Below are 22,869 nucleotides of genomic sequence, written 5' to 3' on the forward strand. Positions count from 1 at the left end.
AAAGAGTTACCATGTGGTAAACATTAAAACTACCCAGCTATTTCTCTTATCTTGTGTTGGTATATCTGTATATTTTGCGGGGGTTTCCTGGGAGCCTTTTAATTTGGAAACAGTCAGCCCCTTAATCTTAAAGTCACCCCCTTAATCTTAAAGAGGCTCTGGCTAACACCCACCCGTGGAGACATTCATAAGCTGCAATTTTTTTCTTTCTCCAGAAGACACCTGGAAGGTGCAGCCTAATGCAGGCTCCCTACCCTGGCTGCGGAGGTTTAAAGGACAAAACCAGTACGTCTCCCCGGCGATGTGTTTTCCAGACGTGGCACGGTGAGGGGGCCCTCCTCCTCTGTGATTTTCTTCCTCAAACCCATAACCCCATTCTCATCACAAGAAAACGTCCAGCTAAACTTGAGAGATGATCTACAAGTCAGAAAGAAAAACACCAATACAGTATGTTAATGCATATATACGGAATTTAGACAGATGGTAACGATGACCCTATATGCGAGACAGCAAAAGAGACACAGATGTAAAGATCAGACTTTTGGATTCTGTGGGAGAAGGTGAGGGTGGGATGATCTGAGAGAATAGCGTTGAAACATGTAGATTACCATACGTGAACTAGATCGCCAGTCCAGGTTGGATGCATGAGACAGGGCGCTCAGGGCTGGTGCACTGGGACGACCCTGAGGGGTGGGATGGGGAGGGAGGTGGGAGGGGGGTTCAGGATGGGGACACATGTACACCCATGGCTGATTCATGTCAATGTGTGGCAAAAATCACTACAATATTGTAAAGTAATTGCTTCCAATTAAAATAAGTTAATTAATTAAACAAAATTATCCGACCAGTGCTCTTCCAAAGTGTCATGGTCGTGAAAAACCAGGGAGGCCTGAGGAAGTGTCCCAGAGCAGAGACTAAGGAGACGTGACTACTGAATGTAAACGGCATCCTAGGCTGGATCCTGGGACATGGAGAGGACTTGAGCCAGATCAGAACAGTTCAGTTGATGGTATTGTACTAAGGTTAATGCTGAGTGTTAATAAAGGTACTGTGGTTATGTAAGGTATTAACATTAGCAAGAGCTAGGTGAAGGCTACGTGGGGGACCTTCTGGGTACTATCTTTACAATTCTAATGTAAACCTAAAGCTATTTCAAAATAAAAAGGTTTTTGAAAAACTGTTTCAAATGCCTGACCCTCATTTGAAGCAATTTAATCAGGATCTTGGGCATTCAGCACTCTCCCGGTGACCCGGATATGCAGGTTGAGCTAAGAACCACAGACCAGAGACTGCAGCTGTGAGCGTGTGCGTCAGAACTCCCTGGAGGGTTTAGGAGAGCAGACTGCCAGGTCCTGCCCCAGAATCTCTGCTTTGGCAGATCCGGAGTGGGCTCTGAGATTCGCCTGTTGAAACGGCTCCCCAGTTACAGTGATGCTGCCGGTCCCGGGATCACACCTTCAGAACCGCTGAGCAGAACCTGGTGTGGCTCAAAGCGTGGTCCTCAGACGCACAGCATCAGCGCCGCCTGGGAGCTGGTTAGAAACGCAGACTCTCAGGCCCCACGCAGACCCACAGGAGCAGAATCTGTGTATTAGCACGAGCCCAGGTTATTTACGTACACAGAGAAGTTCAAAAAGCACTGCTCAGGGAGCAGGGATGAGGAAGTGGGAGCCGAAATGTTGGGGGTCAGGGGGTTATTGGTACCATCACCTCACCACTTCACCAGTGTGGCCTTCCATTTATACGTGGGAATGAGAAAAATCAGGAAGAAACATTGGAGGCTCTTTGCTGAAGACTCAATTAAGCCAAAAGCATAAGTGGGTAAGAAAGAGTGTTTTCTGTCCCCAGCAGGGCTGGGCAGGAGCACGGTGACCCGGCCGGGAGGGGAGCTGGCTGAGGACGAGGGCTGAGGCCTCCCTGGGAGAAGTCAAGTCAACCGGGCTGGGAGGCCCTGGCTGCAGAACAGACATCACAGCCCCAGGGTTAATCTTTCCTCTGCTGAGGGCTGACCTCGCCCTCCCTTTGGAAAAGCAGACAGCAGCTTTGTAATAGGCTCCACTTCACAGGAAGGAAGGAGGCAGGCAGGGAGGGAAGGAGCTACACTCAGAGCCTTTCTGAACAAATGAGTTTTTACCAAAAGTTTGCAGACTTAAGGCTTAGGAGGGGCTTCCCTGGTGGCTCAGATGGTAAACAATCTGCCTGAGATGCAGGAGACCTGGGCTGGATCCCCGGGTTGGGAAAATCCCCTGGAGAAGGGAATAGCAACCCACTCCAGTATTCCTGCCTGGGGAATCCCATGAACACAGGAGCCTGAGGGACTACAGTCCATGGAGTCGAAAAGAGTCAGACACGACTGAGTGATGAACACTTTCACCTCCAAGGCTTAGGAGATGGGGCCTCCCCAGTGCCCCTTGGCCAGTTGCAAACCACAGTGGCACCAGATCGCTTGGCATTCAAGGTCTCTCATTAAATATGGCCCCCCGCCATCCACCCCTGCCCAACCCAGCCTGGCAAACCAGCAGGCCAGGCTGCCAGGAACTCTCTGCAACTTTGCTCATCCTGTCTATTCAGATGTCAACAGTCATTCCTGACTCAGACCAGAGCTCCACCGGGCCACCACCCTTCTCACCTCTGCTTACACGGAGTGTGTTAGTCACTCAGTCATGTCTGACTCTTTGCGACCCCACGACTGTAGCCCGCCAGGCACCTCTGCCCATGGGATTCCCCACGAAAGAATACTGGAGTGGGTAGCCATTCCCTTCTCCAGAGGATCTTCTGAACCCAGGGATCGAACCTAGGTCTCCCACATTGCAGGCAGATTCCTTACCATCTGAGCCAGCAGGGAAGCCAGCTAGTGTAAAATAAAAGGGTTTAATACTAAAGTAACTGAATGCTAAAATATTAGAAATCACACAAATGATAGTTCACTATCACAAAGTCTAGTGGGGAGATGGAGATAATATTTCCAATTAAGTGATTGCAGCAATTTGTGCTTTTTCTTCTTCACCTATCCTCTGGCGTTTAAGAGATGGATCTTCATGATTGTCTCGATTTATGGTCTGCTTACACGGAGGGTAATCCCAAACCTCCCAAGTGCTGTCCCTGAGGACCTGTGTCTCCTGAAACCACGTTCGTTTTCTAAGATGTCACTAGAAGTCGGCATTCTCAGAGCCTTACAGCTGTGGAGGGCGGGGTGGTGGTGGTGGTCTCTAAGCCAATTATCCTGAGAGTGACCATCCCTGGTCCCAGGAGTGGGCTTGGAACACTGCAGAAATTAACCTGACAATCAAACAAGGCAGCGTTCCCAGGGGAAGGAGAGTGGCATGTGAGGCTTCTTTATAAATACACAGGTTTCAGCATCCCTGAAAATAGCATCCCTGAAGTAACCTCAGAGTCCAACTTTCACATGCTTATTGAGCACCTACTACAAATAGAGACATTACTTTGCCAACAAAGGTCTATCTAGTCAAAGCTATGGTTTTTCCAGTGGTCATGTATGGATGTGAGAGTTGGACTATAAAGAAAGCTGAGTGCTGAAGAATTGATGCTTTTGAACTGTGGTGTTGGAGAAGACTCTTGAGAGTCCCTTGGACTGCAAGGAGATTCAACCAGTCCATCCTAAAGGATGTCAGTCCTGAATATTCATTGGAAGGACTGATGCTGAAGCTGAAACTCCAATACTTTGGCCACCTAATGCAAAGAACTGACTCACTAGAAAAGACCCTGATGCTGGGAAAGATTGAAGGCGAGAGGAAAAGGGGATGGCAGAGGAGAAGATGGTTGGATGGCATCCCTGACTCAATGGACATGAGTTCGAGCAAGCTCTGGGAGTTCGTGATGGACAGGGAAGCCTGGCGTGCTGCAGTCCATGGGGGTCGCAAAGAGTTGAACACAACTAAGCAACTGAACTGAACTACAAACCAGGACATCTGCACTTCCTATGAGCTGGGCACATATTTGAGAGGCCAAATAGGTCATTGAGTTGGAAATCTCCTCAGGGGGATGAGAAGAGGGGAGGGGAACTATAGCCATGTTGCCCAAATCAGAGAAGCCAACACCTACATAGGACTAGGATCCAAGGATTAAAAGAAAAAGCACCCTTCGAAGTAAGCTGATGCTAACTTCCCAACACGTCGTCACTGCTAGAGGAAGAAAATCACAGGATTTTACTCGAAGCACCAAACCCCAATCAACGTATGGCAAGTTCCGCCAGACAGAGAAGGGAGTGGGACAGAGATCTGGCATGAAAGCTCACATGCATGCTCTGTGAACTTCAGAACAGAGATGATGGGAGCTCCTAGAGCTCTCCTTCCAGACACGGCTCCACCCAGAGGAGAAGGTACAGGCCAGCGGTCAGCTGATAAAGATGCACCTCAGGCCGAGTACACAGGACAAGATGACAGCAGAGGTATACTTATATATGGAGAACCTGTCTGGTCTTTGTCCCTTGGTTGCTCCTGGAAGATGACCTCTCAATCCCTGGACCTTCTTTCTTTCTTCATTTGGCTGCACCAGGTCTTAGCTGCAACATGTGGATCTTAGTTGTGGATCTAGTTCCCTGACCAGGAAATGAACCCAGGCCCCCAGGAGCCTAGAGTCGTAGCCACTGGACCACCAGGGAAGTCCCATCCCTTGGATTTTCTTAGTACCAAGGGTGTATCTTTGTTATTCTCAATGCGCCCTTGAGTTACACCCGAGTTCATGCTAAATGACTCAGAATGGGGGCAGTAGAAGCTCCACTTTCTCTGGGGAGGGAAGAGGGTCTGGAGATTACAATCAATCATCTGGTTAATGATTCAATCAATTGTGCTAATATAATGAAACTCTGATAAAAACTCCGGACACTGAAGCTCAGTGACGCATCTCTGTGCCAAGAGGGTCCTTCCATGGCAAGAACCCAGAAGCTCCGCACGCAGGACCCCCTCGGCCTCACCCTGAGTGTCTCTTCATTTGCCTGGTCTCACGTGTAGTGCCTTCCTGAGCTCTGTGAGTCCTTCTAGCAAATTATCAAATCTGGGGGGGGGGTGGGAACCCCCAAATTTGTAGTCAGTTGGTCAAAAGTACACATGGCCTGGGGACCCCAAGCCTGCAGCGAGTATCTGAAGTGAGGGCAGGCTCACGGGAAAACTGTGTCCTTAAGGGAAGAGAGTCTGTACTCACTCCAGGTAGTCCACATCAGAATCGCACTGCAGTATCACAGGGGTGCAGGGCCACCCTGTCTGAGGCCCGAGGAACATGCAGGACTCAGTCTGAATTTTCCAGGGCTTTTGGTCTCCTTTACCCACCCACTCCCCCAAATCCACTGAAAATACAACTTCCTCTAAAGTCAGAGTGTTAAGAGTCACAATTTAGGCACATATGGCAGCCCAAGGAGCAGGCGTAATTCACATGGCCAGCACTATGGAATAAAAAGCAAAGTATGGACCCTCATTCAGCAACTGTGTGACTTCAAGCAAATGACTAAATTTCTCTGAGCCTCAGTTCCCATCTCCGTGAGATGAGGCTAATGACCCTTCTCCCTCATAGAGCTGATGAGACAAATCAATGACGCAACTTATTTACAAAGAGCCTAGCATATTCTGTCACACGTGGAAGGCACTCACACATCAAGCCCTCCATTTCCAAACTGCCCTGCACCCCGAACTCTCTCAGCCTCTCAGCTCTCTCTAGATAACTGTTCTGGCAACATGCTGATGTTTTAGATCCCAAGGCAGCAGGAAGCCAACCATTAAACCAAAAGTGAAAAGCAAGTAACCATTACCTTGAACAAAAAGGACATTTATATTTACTTCAGTGGCTATAAAAGACACCATAAAATATAATATGCAGCAGGCATCCTCATGATTCATAGCAGATCTTGCAAATTATTCTCTCAGGTCCCTGGGTGCGTCCAGCTGGTCACTAAGAACAATTAATTCAAAGGGATGGCGAACCATCTCTGGTCAGTGAAAAATCTGCTTGTTGTATTATGAATAAAGAGAACAGAAAATGAGATTCAAATTTAGATTTTTTCTTTCCTACTCTTATGAATGAGGTGAAGTAAGATCAGAGAGATTCAGACACAATTACCGTGAGCCTGGGTGCTCAGTGAGAGCTGAGACCTGCCACATCTGGGGTCATAGGGACCTGGAGACTACAGACACAGGGGTCAGAACAGGCGTTTGCAGGTGTCCCCAAAACTGGAGCAGATGATTGGGGCCGGGGGGAGGGGGCAGGCTGGCAGCAGGCAACAAGGCAGAAGCAGCATCTAGCAGGTAACAGCAGGTTTCAGAGCAGAAGCCCAGCCACATGACTGAGGTTTAGACAACAGTCTCAGGAGTGGGGATATCGAATGATGAATCTGAAGGCTAAGTCAGGAGCCAATCAACAGAACAAGGGAGGAGCCAGGTCACAGGGAATGAGGGGAGAACCCAGGGGAAGCAGTGTCAGAGATTTCCACTGAGCCTCTGAGTTCTTGGCCTTAGCTTCCTGACAGTGGCAACCAAGATCTGTCTCAGAAAGGAAGAGAAACATACAAGTATCAGAAAGCGGACGCACAGTGGAAGGCTGGAAGGATTTGGGGGACAAGAAGTCAAACAGATCACAATGGCACGTGGTATCCGTGGCCACTCCTACCTCATGGCCTGAGTGGACTCACTCCCAACCTGGAAAAAATGGCCCGTTGACCACACTCTTGCCCTGAAACCCCGAAGTGGTTTTTATTGAATCACAGTACATAAAGTCACCAAAGGGGTCACCACAACAGCCGTGAACTCAGAGCTGCAACAGAACCTGGCTCAGGGGCCAAGCCACCCCGGGAAGGTCTGCACCTCCGGGCAGGGAGGGCGCAAAGAGAGAAAACTCCTCTCCAGCAGTTCAGGGACCACGCTCCTCTGCAGCAAAACCAAACGTCTGGCGAGTTAAACATGCCTTCAGTGGGCTCCATGGTCCATCTTGACCACAAGAAAGGTGAACAGAAGCGGGTGGGGTGGGTATCCAGCCCAAAGGCACAGACGGGGAGCAGGAAAGCAGACTGCCATGCCTCCTCCCTGGGAACAGACAGAAACCTTCCCGGGACACAGCCTGGGGCCCCGAGACGCGGGCTTCATGGGAGAGGACTTCCAGAGGCTGAGCATGACGGTGCCACGGACAGGGATTGCGGGGCTCCACGGGGCAGAAACGGGGCAAGCAGTGGAGACACGATGGAAGAGTGAGGGGTGAAGAGACCCCTCGGCCACAGCAGGGGCCACTGCCGGGCAGGGGGCAGCGAGTCCACTCAGTGTGGAGCAGGCAGCAGCCAGCAGAGCAGAGCCCAGACCCAGCCGGTGAGCCTCAGCCCCTTCACGTGCAGAACGAGCTCGTGAAGGTTGATCTTCCATAAGCTGAAGGCCTCCCTGAGAGAGATCCGGGCCCTTCTGAAGAGTGAACGGGTCTTCTGCTTCTTGTGCCTGCAGGAGGGGTGCGAAGGAAGAGAGAGAAGAAGAGATGCAGAGTTGAGATGCGCAGCATCACTTAGAAAAATGGAAGGCGGTGGCTCTGTCAACTCATCACCCACCTCCCCAAGGGGACGACAGCTCCTGGCTACGTGATCAGACCACTGCCCAATCCAGGCCCAGAGGAACTCAGCTAGTTTACAGGCGTTTTCCAGGTAAGTGGGTAAGTACAAGCAGATGTTGCACACCTCATCAAAGGCCTGGAGGACCCACTGGGTATCACGTTTCAAAGTTTCTCTTTTTCCAAAAGTAGAGTTAATATTCATCAAGTCAGAATCCCCCAAACTCAAATGAAAGAGCTCTCCCAAACTTTCTAAGGCTAAGATTGCCTGGAAACCTAATCAAGGTGGTCCTGGGGAGCTGGGGCCATGATGGATTCCGCCCAGCTCAAGGCCGTCTGCACCAACAAAAGGACATGATGGAAACTGGTGTTTATGAGGATCACCTATTCAAGACTTTTGTTTGCCATTTTTTTTTCTGGCCACACCACACAGCTTGCAGGACCTTAGTTCCCCAACCAGGGACTGAATCTAGGCCCCAGCAGTGAAAGCACAGAGTCCTAACCACTGAGCCACCACGTCCCCAGACTTCGTTCCAGAACCTCAGAGGAAGAATGAATCGTGTTCAGCCCTTCCCTATGCGGTGGATTTTGCTGTAATCTAACTCAGTATTTGATAGGGGGTGCATGATGCATGTGGTCAACATGTCTGACCCGTTTACCAGAATGAGCCACTCTCTGCCTAGAAGGGACGGATGGCTCGGAGCTGACCAGTCCAGGCCTCCCCTCTTGGGTGGGAACACTCAGGCAAAGCGTGGGCCTTCCCACGTATGTGCTACCATCCAGTAGAAGAGCCTAGGACCCCCATTCCTCTACTGCTCCCTCCCTGGGGAAGCACCCTTCCCTTCCGCATCAACAGCTGCAGATGCTGAAGCATCTGAAAAGACCTGAGATCCCGAGAGAGCCGGCTGGGGACACATGTCTGAGTCACAGCCATACTCGCAGGGAAAAGAACACCAGCCTCACTGCCTGGCAGGTGCTGGGGACACAGTCCCAGGACCAGGCACGGATGAGATATGCGTCAGGGCATCTTGATCCCAAGTCTGGGGACTCTCAGGTGGGACTGAGACTATCAGAAAACGCTGCAGACTTTACTGAGCGTAAGGGTCACGAGGAACGCTTGCTCGGGAAGGTGAGGTCCCAGAACCCACAATTTTAACCAGCAGAGGTGGCTCTCTTGGAGCTCCTTAAACACAGACCCGAGGTGTCAGCCAGTTCCCTGGAGCTGGTTTCTGCCCCTAACTTCCTGCAGGGGGAGCTGGAGACTGGGGCGCTCAGGCCGGGCCCTGGGGGCTGGGGGAGAAAGCAGAGGCCTACAGACCCCTGGGGCGGATCAGGGAGCTGGGGTGGGGGGTGGCGGGAGGCCGGAGCCCACACTCACGCGGCCAGTGCCCTGATGCAGCATCGCGACATGTTGAGGAAGGAGCTGGCGCTGGCGCGGGTGCCCAGGGCGGCCTCGATGCCTCGCAGCAGGTCGTTGGTCTTGAAGATGAGCAGCATCTGGCGCGGCACGCGGTTGAGGAGCTGGCTGATCTGGGGGAGGTAGTTGGCCGCGTGGTTGCGGATCTCTGAGTCCTGAACAGAAAGAGGCGGCCTGAGTGGGGAAGGGGGCTCGGGGTGGCAGCAGGCGTCTGGGCTGCCAGTGATAGGAAGGGGCTGTGGGGAGGCTCCGAGAGGGAGGGTCTAGCACAGTGGCCTCAGCAGCACTGAGAACCTTCCCTAGGGAGAAGCTCAGCCCAACGGTGTTGTAGCCAGACGAACCTGGACAGGATGTCTCCCCCAACTTCCAGCCCAGAACCAGACACAGCACCAGAGCCCATCACCGGGGGGTGGGGGGGAATAGGCCTCATTTCTACTGCCTCTGCCGTCCTAGCTCCTTGCAGCCGAGGTCACCAACGCCCAGCCCCCATACCCCCAAGCCAGTACCAACGGGGCAGGGAGTCTACCTCCCCACCAACCATCTGATGGGTCCAGCCTCTCAGCCCAAGGGTCCACCTTTGTGTTACTCTCCAAGGCTCTGCGCTGGCCACCAGTTTTCAGGCCAGGTCGGGAAGGACTCTTGGAAGCTGGTACTGGCTGAGTCACCAGTACTGGCTGAGTCCCCCGTCCCTCCAGCCAAATCCAGGCTGGAGCAGTCGAGACCTCTGAGCTCCTGACCCCAAACCCAAATCCAAAGTCCTGCCCCACACCCTGCCTGACCCCGAGCCCCGCCAGACCTGTTCACACAGCCACCGCCCATCACTATCCTCCAGGCTGGAGACAGCATCAGCCCGCCCATGCCCAAGGTCCTCAGGCCCTCGGAACAGGATTCAGGGCCAGCCCTTGCCCCATCCTGGTGGGTAAGTTTCAGGGCCGATTTCCCAGCCTTCCACGTCCCTGAGCTCCGCGTGGTTCTGGGCAGATAACTGCCTCCAGCCAGAGTCCTGAGTATAGAGCGAGGCTCTGATCCCATCTCAGGCTCCAGGGAAGCAATGACGGCGATGGTGATGACAAGAGTCCACGTGTACTGATTATCACTAAGGAACGCAGGCACTCTGACGACATGCTTGCATGCATGGACTCATCTCATCCTCACAACAACCCTCTTAGGCGAGTGTATATCCCCATTTGAGAGGAGGGAGCTGAGGCACTGAGAAGTAAAATAACCTCCCCAAGGTCCACAGCTAGTGAGGCAGGAGTCAAACCCTGGCCATTCAGCTCCCAAGCCTGCACCCTCACCTCCAGGCTCATCTCACAGAGTGCTGTGAGGCCCACGGTCCTCCCCTAAAACCCGGGCATGCTGTGCCCGCCTCCCAGCAGAACCCTGAGGGTCCCCAGAGGCAAGATGTGGGGGGGCACACAGGGCCGGGCGAAGTCACGCCAGGGCCCAGCGGTGCTGCCCAGGGCTTTGCCCCGAAGCTGCCCTCTGCAGCGGGAGCAGGACTCTCGGCCCTTTCAGACACACGTGTGCACAGCTGACAATTGCCTCGCTGTGAAACCTGAAATGTCCCCCAGGCAGGAGCTATCAGACTAGAACATCTCAACACGAAGCCAGATGCCAAGAGCTTGTCTGCCTCCCCACCTCCCGTCCCCCGCTGCTTACAGGGACTAAGGCCAGATCAAGGCCCCGATCACCACAGAGACCCCTCTAAGCGAGGTCGGACTGGCCTGGACACAGCCCCTCTGGACCCAAACGGAAGCCTCTGAGTCCACCCAGGCAACCCTGAGGGGCTATTTGTCAGAGCAGCACAGCCTCCAAGCTTGACCCCTGCTGGATGCCTACCCGATTACAAAAATAAAACTCTAACTAAGTTAATATCAACAGGCATCATTCGCCAAGCACCTACTGAGTGCTACACGACCTCTTCCATCTCTCTGTCTTTAATCCCATCTATAGGCTGTGTGCACACCAAGTTGCTTCAATCACATCCATCTCTGTGAGAACCCATGGACTGTAGCTCTCCAGGCTCCTCTGTCCCTGGGATTTTCCAGATAAGAATACTGGAGCAGGTTGCCATTTCCTCCTCGAGGGGATATTCCCAACCCAGGGACCGAACCCAGGTCTCCTGCGTCTCCTGCATTGCAGGCAGATTCTTTACGGCTGAGCCATCGGGGAAGCCCGTAAGACCTGGCACAGCCAAAAGAAAAGAAATAAAAAGCAAACAAACAAAACGCATCTCCACCCCCACTGCCGTTAGCACAGTTTCAGGCCAAGGTCTTTCCACTTGCATCAGCCCCATGGCTCATCTTGCCCCACTCCAGAGAGAGACTTAACAGACTGAGTCTGAGCATATCCTTCTCCTGCTCACAAGCTGTCAAAGGCTTTGCTTTGTCCTGAGAAAGAATCTGAACTTCTCCCTGTGTGATGCTCTCCCAGCCCAGCCCTCCATACGCTTCTCAGCCCAGCATGCCTCTCCCTGACTCTAGACTACCCAAGCCTCTGCCTGGTTGCTTTCTCCAAGTCCTCCTGTGGCTGATGCCTTTCTTTCTTTCATCCATCCGACTGCATGAGGTCTCAGTTTCGGTATGGGGGATCTCGTTCCTTGACCAGGGATGGAACCCGGGCCCCCTGCACTGGGAGGTGTGGAGTCTTAACCAAGGCACCAAGGCCGTCCCTGGTGCCTTTCTCGTCCTTCAGGCCTCAGCTTACGTGTCGACTCCCCAGCGAGGTCTCCCCTATGGTGTCCCCCCACCCCACATCATCACCGGCACCCTGCTGGTCTCTCCCTGGCACCTCTAACCTGAGATCACTCCATTTACCTGTTTGTTCACTTGTTTACCATCTGTCTCCCTCTGTCACAGTGCAAATCACATGGAAGGCCTGTCTGTTCATCACTGGGATCCACAGGCACTCAGTCCAGCGTCCAGCAAAAAACAAATGTCTGTTCCATGAACAAAGTTCAGAAACTACAGGGAGGCCCTTTGCACAGGTTATCAATGAAGCAGAATTATCCTCCCTGTTCAACAAAGGAGGGAGAGGGTCCCTCTTCTTCTGAGACGATGTGCTGAAAGCTGCGTGAGCCTGGGGCAACCGGCAGTCATCTTTGCCACCAAGTCTGCTGGGGAATGATGTCAACTTAGTGGAAAGCGGCACCAAGAGACGTGCCTGCTGGGGGACGTCGCTGGAGACTCTGGACCCAGCCATTGCTAAAGCCCCCACCCCAAGGCAGCTCACGGGGCAGGACTCCGAGGCTCAGAGAGGCGATGAGAACCCTCCAAGGGCAGGTCTCCAGGAGAAGCAGGGGCCGGAATCAGAGCCCAGGGCCCTCCACCGCACAAGCAGAATCCAGTCCCTGGCGGCAAGCGTGAGCCCCTCCCCACATGGGCACGTGCAATCTGGACAGGCCTGCCAGCTGACAGCCTAGGAAGACAGGAGGCGATTCCACAAGGAACTGAGACGCCTGGGCGGGAGCTCACCCCAAGCCAGGAAGAGTGAGCCCCGCATCCGGCCCTGCCGCGGGGCAGCGATGAGCACGAATACAGAGAAGGGCGCTCCCGGGGCTGCATTGACCCCGGGGACTCCTGACCCCTGGGGACTCCCGTCCAGAGCCTGTTCCACCACAAACTCCAAAGGACAATGGGACAAGAGCAAGCCTTTGAGCACGCCGTGAGGAAGCAAAGCCCCCTCCCCACAGGGCACCCTAGAGGAACCCCGCGATGGGAGACGGTGCCCAGCAGGAGACAGCGGGCAGTGCCAGACTCACTTATGAGTCAAGTCTCTGGGGGATGCCCAGAAGTCCTGCAGGAGAACGTGGTGGCAGGCTGAAGCCTTGTGAGAGCAGGTCGGAGTGAACATCACAGGGCCGGGGTTATACAGTCAACACGACCTACTTAATCCTCCAAGGCCGGAAGGCGGACACAGCAGGACACCGCCCCCTGTCCCCCTGCCCCCGGCCCCGGGACACTGTTTCTCCCACCCCCTACTCCTCGGGCAGGACCTCTCTAATTCTGCTCCCACCCCCCACTCCAGCCCCACCGCCCACCAGCGTGATCTCAGACCCTGGGTTAGCAGGGCTCCACCCTCAGCCCTGCCCCCTTGCCTCCTCAGGCACAGGGCAGGACCGGGAGCGGGGGACACCCACCTCTGTGGCGGTGACGGGAGTCTGGCCGATGCCCCTGTTGACCGCGTCCCAGGACCGGGCCGTCAGCATGCAGGCGAACAAGGGGTAGAGGTCGCCGGCTCCCAGGCGCTGGCCGTATTTCCTCACGCTCTGCATGTCGGTCCAGATCAGCGACTGCCAGAGGCGGCAGTAGTCCAGGCGGAACTCTTCTGTGAGTGCCTACAGCAGGGGGCAGTGTGGCAGGTCAGGGGCCTCCTCCCCCCAGTGAAAGACCTCATCCCCGCCCGGTGTGACCGCCGTGAGCAGGGGCAGGGGAGACCGTGACACCTGCCCAGCGTCCGTATCCCCCGCCATAGTCGGCCATCCTTGAAGATCTAAGCGTTAATCTACTATTGGGTCAGCCTTGGTCCTGGAGAGTGTTAGAGGCTACCAACGGCCCACCAAAATCTACACTCCCCTCTTCTCCCCAGGCACAGCCTACCACCGGGCCGTCCTCTGTTTTAGATGTAGCTCTCTGCCTGAGCTCTGACCAATGGGATGTGTCAGAAGCTCCACTTCCAGGCCTGGTCCAACCGGGAGGTGCATCTTTGGTCAGTCCCTGCCTTTGGGGCTCCTCCACGCAGCCCGGACTGGTGTGCGAGCAAGCAATAAGACATCTGTTGTATCTGGGCCATGACTCATTTAGGGGCTGTGTCTGCCCAAAACTAACATGCCCAGCATCACTGAGCCTTTCAAAGGAAGCCCAGGTTTGGGGATATGCGTGGGATCAGAGCTCTGAGTGGAGAAGCAGGAGACCAGCTGGGAAACCTCGCCAGGACCATCGGCTTCATAGAATCAAACCAGGACCCGGGGCCTGGGATTGGCAGGGAACGTCTCATCTTCCCGGCAGCAACACACGGCTCACTGGTACCAGCTCTCTGTCCCCAGTTCCAGAGGATGGAGTCAGGGTCAGCCAACCCCTGTGAGTTTCCCACCCCCACACCCTTCCCCACTAAACACGACCCCCTCACTGGAGCTGAGTGACCCTGCCCCCTGCCCCATCTCTGCTCATCTGAGAGCAGCCCACCTCCCAGGGTCTGGCTGGCCTGAGTTTCCCTGGGGGAAAGGGTTTTTTTTATTTTTTGGCATCTGACAAAGTCGATTCACACATCCAGGTATGATCTCATCGACCCCTCAAAGCTGCCTCTAAACAAGGAATTATCACTCTCACTCTGTTGCTGATGTCCAGTCGCTCAGTCATGTCCAGCTCTTTGCGACCCCATGGACTGCAGCACACCAGGCTTCCCTGTCCATCACCATCTCCCGGAGCTTGCTCAAACTCATGTCCATTGAGTCAGTGATGTCATCCAACCATCTCGTCCTCTGTCACCCCCTTCTCTGGAAGAAGCTGGGGCTCGGAGAGCTTGGAGAGCTCACGTGAGCGTGCCTTGCACAAAACGACGGCCCTAGGGGGTAGGGCAGCGCCCTCTCCAGCTACCTTGCATCTGATCCCGTTTCTGTGGTGGACAGGGGAGTTCAGCAGGCTCTGAACCAGGCAGGACCAGAGCCTGGGGCTGGCTGGTGGGAAAGGGCCCTCCTACCTGGTACAGTCCGTGGTCCAACAGGACGATCTCCACCTTTCCCGTGTCCGGCCGCTTCCGCACCAGCACGTTGCCCGGGTGGGGGTCACAGTGCACGAAGCCGTTGACAAAGATCATCTCGCTGTACATCCTGCCCAGGTGACGTGAGATCTGCAAGAGAAGGGAGGCGGGTGGGAGCGGCAGCACGTTACCACCTGCCTCAGAGACTTCTACGCTGGCCACTTGGGCTGGCCACCTTTAAGAGGAAGGCCTGAGCGATCACAGTGGAGGTGATGGCTTGAGACCCTGTAGTTCTTGAGTTGACAAGAGAAGCTGATCGCTAATCCGGCTTTTCCTAACTTTAGCCGCATGTTTGATTCAGTTGGAACTCAGAAATGTTGGGGGTGGTCCCCAGGCATCTGTAGTTTTTTAAGTGTCCAAGGATGATTTTAACGGATGGCAAGACAGGAGAACCGCTGCTTCTGGGTTTCCTAAAGGCTGTAACACCCACCTCTCCACACTTCCCAGTTCTGTTTTTTTCCTTTCTTCTCTCTTATCAGTCCCTCTTCACTTTGTCCCCCCAAAGCTGAATGCGGGTTGGAAAGCTGGGTTAGGGGTGGGGATCATTCTCCCTGCCCCTCCTCCAAGGCCAGGGGATGCTGGGCACCAGGACAGGTGGTCCCAGCATCTCCAGGTCAGGTCCAGGGGCACCTGGAGTCACATGCCCGCCCCACCCCCTCCCCTCAGGCCCCTGTCCCTACTCCCCTCCCCACCAGCGCCCAATGCTAATCTGATTTATGATGTCTGCACAGAAGAAATGACACTGCAGAGGCCATTTAAATCATCCTGTCACTGCTGCTCTCCCTGCCCTTATCTCTACTCCCTTTTTATTAAAGCTAAAAGCCTTTTCCCAGCTAGGGAACAGCTGCTGAAGACAGGCAGACCCGGCCCCACAGATGGTCTGTTGATGGGTTTCCACGGGACAAAGGGATGCTCATCCCAGGAAGCTGATGTCCCGAGGGCACACGCTGCCCTCCGTATCCCTCAGCCTCGGCTGAACCCCACAGGCACTAACAAACATATCCCAGCCAGAGGGGAGGAGGGGCCCATGGGGTGAGGAACACAGAATGAGGGTCTCAAGATAAAGACTCAAGTCCTTTCCTTGGCCTGCCTATGTGTGTTCAGTCGTTTAGTCGTGTCTGACGCTGCAACCCCTGGACTGTTTAGCCCGCCAGGCTCCTCTGTTCATGGGACTTCCTGGCAAGGATACTGGAGTGGGTCGCCATTTCCTCCTCCAGGGGATCTTCCCAAGCCGGGGATCGAACCCACACCTCTTGCGTTCTCTACATTGGTTTCTTGGCCTACAAAGTCCACTTTGACCAGGCCCAGCCTCCCTCCCTGGTCTCAGTCTTATACCACTGACATTCCAGCCATATTTGATCTCTTTCTCTTCTCTGATAACCTCTGTGCCTTCCTACCTCTGGTAGGAAGCTCCTGGTTCCCCTTCACCTGGTTCACTCCTCGCTTCCTTCCCATCCCAGCTGAGCATCATTTCCCTGGGGACGCCTTCCCAGACCTCCTAGATTAAACGAGGTTCTCCCACCATACACTCTCATAGGATGCTGCAGACTGTTCCTGTTTCTTTTTTTTTTTTTTAACGGTGCTGTTTTTTGCTTTGTTTTCAGTTTTATCTATTTATTGTTGGCAGTGCTGGGTCTCTGTTGCTGTGTGGGCTTTTCTCAAGCTGCAGCAAGCAAGGGCTACTCTCTAGGGTAGCCCTCACCTGTGGTGGGCAGGCCTCTCATTGTCATGGGTTCTCTTTCTCGAGGGCACAGGCTCTAGGGCACGCAGGCTTCAGCAATTGGGGCACACAGTCTCAGGAGTTGTGACCCCTGGTTTTAGAGCAGACGCTCAACAGCTGTGGTGCACAGGCTTACCTGTTCTGCAGCATGTGGGTCTTCCTGGGCCAGGGATCAAACCTGTGTCTCCTGCAGTGGCAGGCAGATTCCTTACCAGTAAGCCACGAGGGAAGGCCTGTAGTTTTTGTTTTTTTTTTAATCACTAGCATACTCATTGTATTCTTATTTGATTAACAACCATCTAGCCCTCCTATGATGACTAAAACTGAGTATTTTGTTGCATAGTTTCATTGAGGTCTAAGTTCCATATCACAGACTGGCTCTGTTATCCATCCCCTTGCCTGTAAACAGGCCAAAGATGTGAATACAGGACTCTGCCTCCAACATGAGTGAGACCCTGGTCTCTCCACGTTTTTCAGAGATGCCAAGGTTCTCGCCTCTGATGCTTATCCTAACCCCATTAGTCTCCTCTGAATCCCAACCATGATAACTGGCCTCAAATTCAATCATCAAGAATAATTCTACTTTAGTAACCATAGTTGTCATCCTTATTAAAGGGCCCTAAAACTAAGTACAACTGTAATCCCCATTTTGCAGATTAGGAACTGAGATTCATCAAAGGTTTAACTTACCCAGAGCTACCTGGCCAGAAAGAGGCAAAGCCAGGATTCAAACCAGGTGAGACCTAGGCTTCTAGGAACCATTATTCTATACGAGCTCACACCGACTTCCGCACTTCTCAACTGAACTTTGTGACCTTAAACAAGTTAGTCAAAGTGTCAGCTTCAGTAACATGGAAATAATAACAGTGCCACTCTCACAGATGATGGCCGGGTACATGACAGCATCATAGTGCTTGGAACCTAGTGTGACGTCTCCTAGTGCCCCTGATTCCTCATAACACTCCCAGAGGGGCTGAAGACTAGGTTTCAATGTACCTGTTTTTTTTTTGTTTTTTTTTTTAAGAAGTTAGTTTATTTATTTCTAACTGCATCAGTTCTGAGCTGTGGCACATGGGTTCCAGGGTGTGTAGGCTCGGTTGCTCTGCAGCACGTGGAATCTCAGTTCCCCAACCAGGGACTGAACCTGTGCTCCCTGCATTGGAAGGCAGAATCTCAATCCCTGGACCACCAGGGAAGTCCCTCCTTGTGCCTTTTAAAGGAATGATGGAACAAGGGTTAAAGAGGGTAACTGAGGTCCTGAGGCTCCGACTGTGTCACCAGGGCCCTGCTACCACGCACTCCGGCTCCTGCCACTTCTCCTGGGGGGAAAGGAACCCGGTACTCGGTGTCTGCTGGCATCAGGAACCACCTTTGCCCCATGTCAAGTCTCAGACTCCGGCTGAGATGGGGGATGTTTCCTGGGAGACGGGGCCCAGCCAGAGCCGCTCCCTGGATGAGCCAGCAGGTCCCCACCTCGGCATTCCCAAGAACCCCTTTCAGGGAGGCTCTTGGGAGCTCTATGGAGCCGAGCCCTGAAGGGCCATATCTGCCAAACCAATTGCATTTATTAAGTCATAATTCATTTTTATTTGTCAAGGACGCATATGAGGTCCAATCAGGGCTCCTGATCAGCCCAAGATAAGCAGGGCAGCCAGATGGAGCTGACGGAATTTCAGCCCAAAGCAGAGAAATGACATTTCATTTAGTCTGAGCCGACCTGTCATGGGGAGATGTATGATCTCCTCGAAGCTTTCTGAAATCTTGCTGATAGCTGTGGGCCCCCTATTACAACATTGAGAGGTGGCCCTGAAGGGTCTGGGGATTCAGGCTGGGGGATCCTTGGCCCACAAGAACTGAAATGCTGCTACAGGAGGAGGAGGAGGAAGAGGCTGCCGACCACGGCTCATATGCAAAGCGTCAGTCGTTCAGTCGTGTCCGACTCTTTGCAATCCCGTGGACTGGAGCCCGCCAGGCTCCTCTGCCCATGGGATTCTCCAGGCAAGAATTCTGGAGTGAGTTGCCATGCCCTCCTCCAGGGGATCTTCCCGACCCAGGAATTGAACTGGGGTCTCCTGCACTGCAGGCAGACTCTTTATCATCTGAGCCGCCAGGGAAGCCCTTCCCCATCCGGCTGCCCCTACCTGGTATCTTTCCTTTCGGGGGCGTTTCTTACATTCATTTTAACCAGATATCACCCGGACAGGCAGAAGGGGAAGGCAGAGACAGGAGTGGGGTCCAGGAGTGGTCTGGCTCCACCCTGGGGCCATCCCAACACTGCCACTGTGGGCACAGGCAACCTGGGGGACAAGTCACCTCCCCTCTCAGTCTGCCCAAGCTCCCTTAGCTGTTAAGGGGAACTAGCCCCATTGATTCTATTTCCTCACAGAGCAACCTTGAGATTCAAGGTCAAAATGTGACTGCATGAAAGGGAAAGCGCTTGACACCCTACACTATATGGCACAGATGTGCTTGCTTTCTATAATGAAATGTCTTATTGTTTTAAACTTAGAGGAAAATATACCCATTATCACCATCAAAGAGTAATTTTCAAAAAGTTAAAAACTTGACTCTGGTACAAATGTAGACTGAACACGTGTCAAAGGCTGTGAAACTCATCAATACAGGAGCCCAGGAGAAGGCAGAGCTGGTTCAAACTGAGGACTTTGAGGGACTGGGTATGTATGGGCATTTAAACAGGAATAAGAAGCTAAGATCCCAGGATTAGATATAAAACTGGTTATTGGCTGACCGGGCAATAAGGAAATCATAACCTTCGGGTTATCTTTGCTAGTGGGGGGAAGTTATTGGCATCTCTACTGGATAAGACCTAAAGTTGACATACGACTTCAGCCTAAGCCTTTAATTGTCAATAGCAAAGTCAAACAAAAGTACCTTCCCTTAGATACTAAAAAATCCTCAGGTAGGTTATTTAAACAAACTCCCAAGAGTGATTTTGAAAGGACAAACTGCACTCTCCCATCTCTAAATTTTGGGTAGCTTTTCCTTTCTCTGGCCACACTATGCAGCATGCAGGATCTTAGTTCCCTAACTGGGGACTGAACCCAGGCCTCCTACATTGGGAGCACAGAGTCTCAACCACTGGACCACCAGAGAAGTGCCTCAGTAATTATTCTTATCTATCAGAGTTGCAGTAAATTGTAAACTGCCGAGAGAAAGGCAGCCAATCCCCTCCCTCCTACTCACAGAAGTACCGAGAGTCGCAGAGGGAACCTAAGGCCATTACTGGGCACAAAACCCTCTCTCCACCCTTTGCGTGTACTTAGCTCGATCGCCTCCTCAAGAACAAACAATTCTAAATAAGGCTGCAGTGAACGTGGGAGAGCAGGTATCCTTTCCACACTGATTTCCTGTCCTTTGGATGTATACCCAGAAGTGAAACTGCTGGGTTATACGGCAGATCTATTTGCAGTGTTTTGAGGAACCTCCATATGGTTTTCCATAGTGGATGCACCAACTTACATCCCCACCAACAGTGCACAAGGGTGCCCTTTTCTGCACCTCCTCACCAACGCTGTTATCTCTTGTCCTCTTGATGACAGCCATTCCAGCAACTGTGGGGTGATCTCTCATTGTATAGTTTTTATTTGTATTTCCCTGACAATCAGTGGTGGTGAACACTTTCTCGTGTTCCCCTTGGCCATCTGTACATCTCCTTGGGAGAAATGTGAGTTTTTCTCTAAGGCTGCCCCTTACCCTGTTAAGGGCAGTTATCTGCATAAAGACCAGAGTCCCACCTTTTCCCAATGGCAACAGTTGACACTCTGTGCCACCCACCATTTCAGGCAAATTATCTGGACTCACAGCCACCTCTGCAGTAGACAGGTGAGGCACGCGAAATACAAAAAGAGGAGGCAACTTGGTCACCTGGCCAGCAGTCAGTGAAACCAGGATCCAACCCAGGCAGCCTGGCTCTGGGGAACACAGTTTCAATCACCCACCCTTTCTGCCTCTGCACTCATGGGAAAGCTCCTTACTGGAGGCAGAAACTGTGCCAGAAATCCTCTGCAGGTCCCCACAGCAACCAAGAAAGCATTCCATTTGGAGAAAAAAGTCACAGTGGGAAATCCAAGGCTGTTTGTCTAACCAAAAATACGCTGTTAACTAAAGCCATAGTACAGCTCTTTTTAGGGAAAAAAAAAAATCAGTGACAAGTTTTTAACTGTTCCATGTAAAAAGAATGTGCCACTCACATAAGTGATTTCAGTAATTACACAACCCCTTTATGTTTCTAACAGTAGGGAGGGGAAAGAAAAAAAAAAAAACAGAAATCTATTTTTTAGAAAAAGTCTGAGTAAAGAATTAAATTAGTAAATAATATTTAAATCAAAGAATTATTTCTGGATTTTCCTCAAAACTTGAATTGGCTGAAAGTACTTTAATTATTCTATAATTGCATGGATTAATTTATTCCCAGCCCCCAAGGGCAAGTCTATGTTCTTGGGAGTGTCATGGAAGTAAGGCCAAGATCTCCAAAAGAAACAGGAGGTCAGTGTTGCAGGATATTAATAATCACACAAGTAGCCCGATATTAAGTATAAGGAGGTTAATAATTCAAGCACTCTTTGCCCTTCCCCTGGTGGCCACCCAGGCTTCTAGAGGGAGAACCACAGCCTCCAGGGCCAGACTAGACAACTGCCCCGAGCATTTTACCCTCCGCCTCAATCCCACCCCTGGGATATATAAGCCTCAGCTCCTCACTGCTTCCCATTCACAGAGTGGTCAATCTTGGGCCAGAAAACACTGCGATGAAGTCCCTGAGAGTGAAGACAGTGGGACCTTATTCAGCCACATGTGGCTGGGAGACGTAGTGAGGAGGACAGAGGACCTGGGTTCATTGACAGGGACCTGGGGGAGTTTCTCTCATCTTAGAGCCTCCAGGAGCTCGGTGAGAGCTTCTCTAGACTCGGCTTGAACTGAGACAGCACTTGAAAGCCAGGGCGTGGCGTATCCACAGGCCAATAAGGGCTCCCGGCTAGTGAGACTCATAGGGTCCTGGCTACCAGTCAGACAGGGAGTGGATCCAGGGGCCATGGCTCCAGGGAAGACACAGAGATTGACCTCTGACATCCCTGCCGTGGGCAGCAGTTTACTGCGAAGAAATATGTGTCCACATCCATCCACCCTACCTAGGTCAGTATAAAAAAACTGAGCAAAGAGTTTTTCCCTAAATTTCCCCCTTCTTTTGGCAAATATTTTATTGCCAGAATTCCAACAAGATAGGCTGTGCTGAGCATGGACTGTGGGCCCTGCCCCACCTGCTTCACGTTTCAATCATCAAACAATCCAACACTTGTTTTTTTTTTTTTTTGGTTGCACCACAGGGCCTATGGGACCTTAGTTCCCTGACCAGGGATCAAACCTGTGCCCCCTGCGATGGAAACATAGAGTCATAACCACTGGAAGCACGAGTCTTAAACACTGGACCAGAAAAGTCCCTGATACTCTCCTGTATCCACTTCACAGCAGGCATCTGAGGCTTCCCAAGGGTGATGCGCACCGCCAAGGCAACACAGTTCTTAAGCAGCGGAGCCAGCACGAGAATCCAGAAAGGCCAATTCCAAAGCGATGCTGTTCCCACTTGTGACACCCCTGCTGTTGGGGAAATGAGTCTCCAGGAGCCCACTTGGGCATCTAGACCCCTCCAACGTCCCCAAGCTTCTAATGACTTGGGGTGAGAGGTCACAGAGGGTGGACGATGGGAGGAGATGTTTTCACTCTAGTGATTTCAGTTATTCTTGTTGTTTGGTCACTCAGTCATGTCCGAGTCTTCTGTGACCCCAAGGACTGTAGCCCATCAGGCTCCTCTGTCCATGGAAATTCCTAGGCATGAGTACTGGAGTGGGTTGCCATTTCCTTCTCCAGGGGTCTTCCTGACCCAGGGATCAGACTCACGTCTCCTGAACTGGCAGGTGGATTCTTTGCCACTGAGCCACCAGGGAAGCCGAGTGATTTCAGTAACCGGAGTCTTTGTGCCTCTCCGGCGTCTCCTCCCTGGTCTTCTGAGTGCCTTCTACCACAGAGTCAGAGAGGCCCACCAAACGGGAAATGATGCTGAGCACTAAGGCAGAGTCCTGAACAACACGAGCTGGAATCGGGGGACAGGAGGAAACCCTTGGGCAGTATGGCTTTTAGAAACAGGAAAGAGCGTCACCAGTGCTCAACCAATGACCACTGATGACCCCTGAGTCTACACACTCATGGACAGCAGAGGTAGGTGGACAGAAGCGAAGTGAGATTCTCAGAGATTCTACGGAAGAAGATGTGCCTCTGTGACTAATAACATCATATATTATAAATGACTTTTTTTTCTTCTACAGAACCTCACAGCCTGCAAGAGCTGCACAACCACCCGACGAAGGAAGTACTGTTATGCCTACAATTGTATAGATGAGGAAACCCAGGGGCACGTGGCCAATAA

At 52.5% G+C, this 22,869-nt stretch overlaps 1 protein-coding gene across 4 annotated transcripts in view; it reads right to left on the reverse strand.

Moving 5' to 3' along the window:
- Positions 1-5,859: 5,859 nt before the first annotated feature.
- The window catches only part of ADCK1 (aarF domain containing kinase 1), a 130,666-nt gene continuing 113,656 nt past the window's right edge, over positions 5,860-22,869 (reverse strand). For 2 of the 4 annotated variants that reach the window (XM_061156519.1, XM_061156516.1), the window contains 4 exons: positions 14,651-14,800; positions 13,092-13,289; positions 8,912-9,105; positions 5,862-7,427 (listed from right to left, as the gene is read on the reverse strand). In XM_061156519.1, coding sequence (XP_061012502.1) covers positions 7,256-7,427; positions 8,912-9,105; positions 13,092-13,289; positions 14,651-14,800 — 714 coding nt within the window. In that variant the 3' untranslated portion in view covers positions 5,862-7,255. Of the gene's footprint in view, positions 7,428-8,911; positions 9,106-13,091; positions 13,290-14,650; positions 14,801-22,869 lie in introns of all 4 variants that reach the window. The other 2 variants (XM_061156517.1, XM_061156515.1) reach the window with 2 other exon arrangements.

The sequence above is a fragment of the Dama dama genome, chromosome 12 (assembly GCF_033118175.1).
Source record: "Dama dama isolate Ldn47 chromosome 12, ASM3311817v1, whole genome shotgun sequence".
NCBI classification, from domain to species: Eukaryota; Metazoa; Chordata; class Mammalia; order Artiodactyla; family Cervidae; genus Dama; species Dama dama.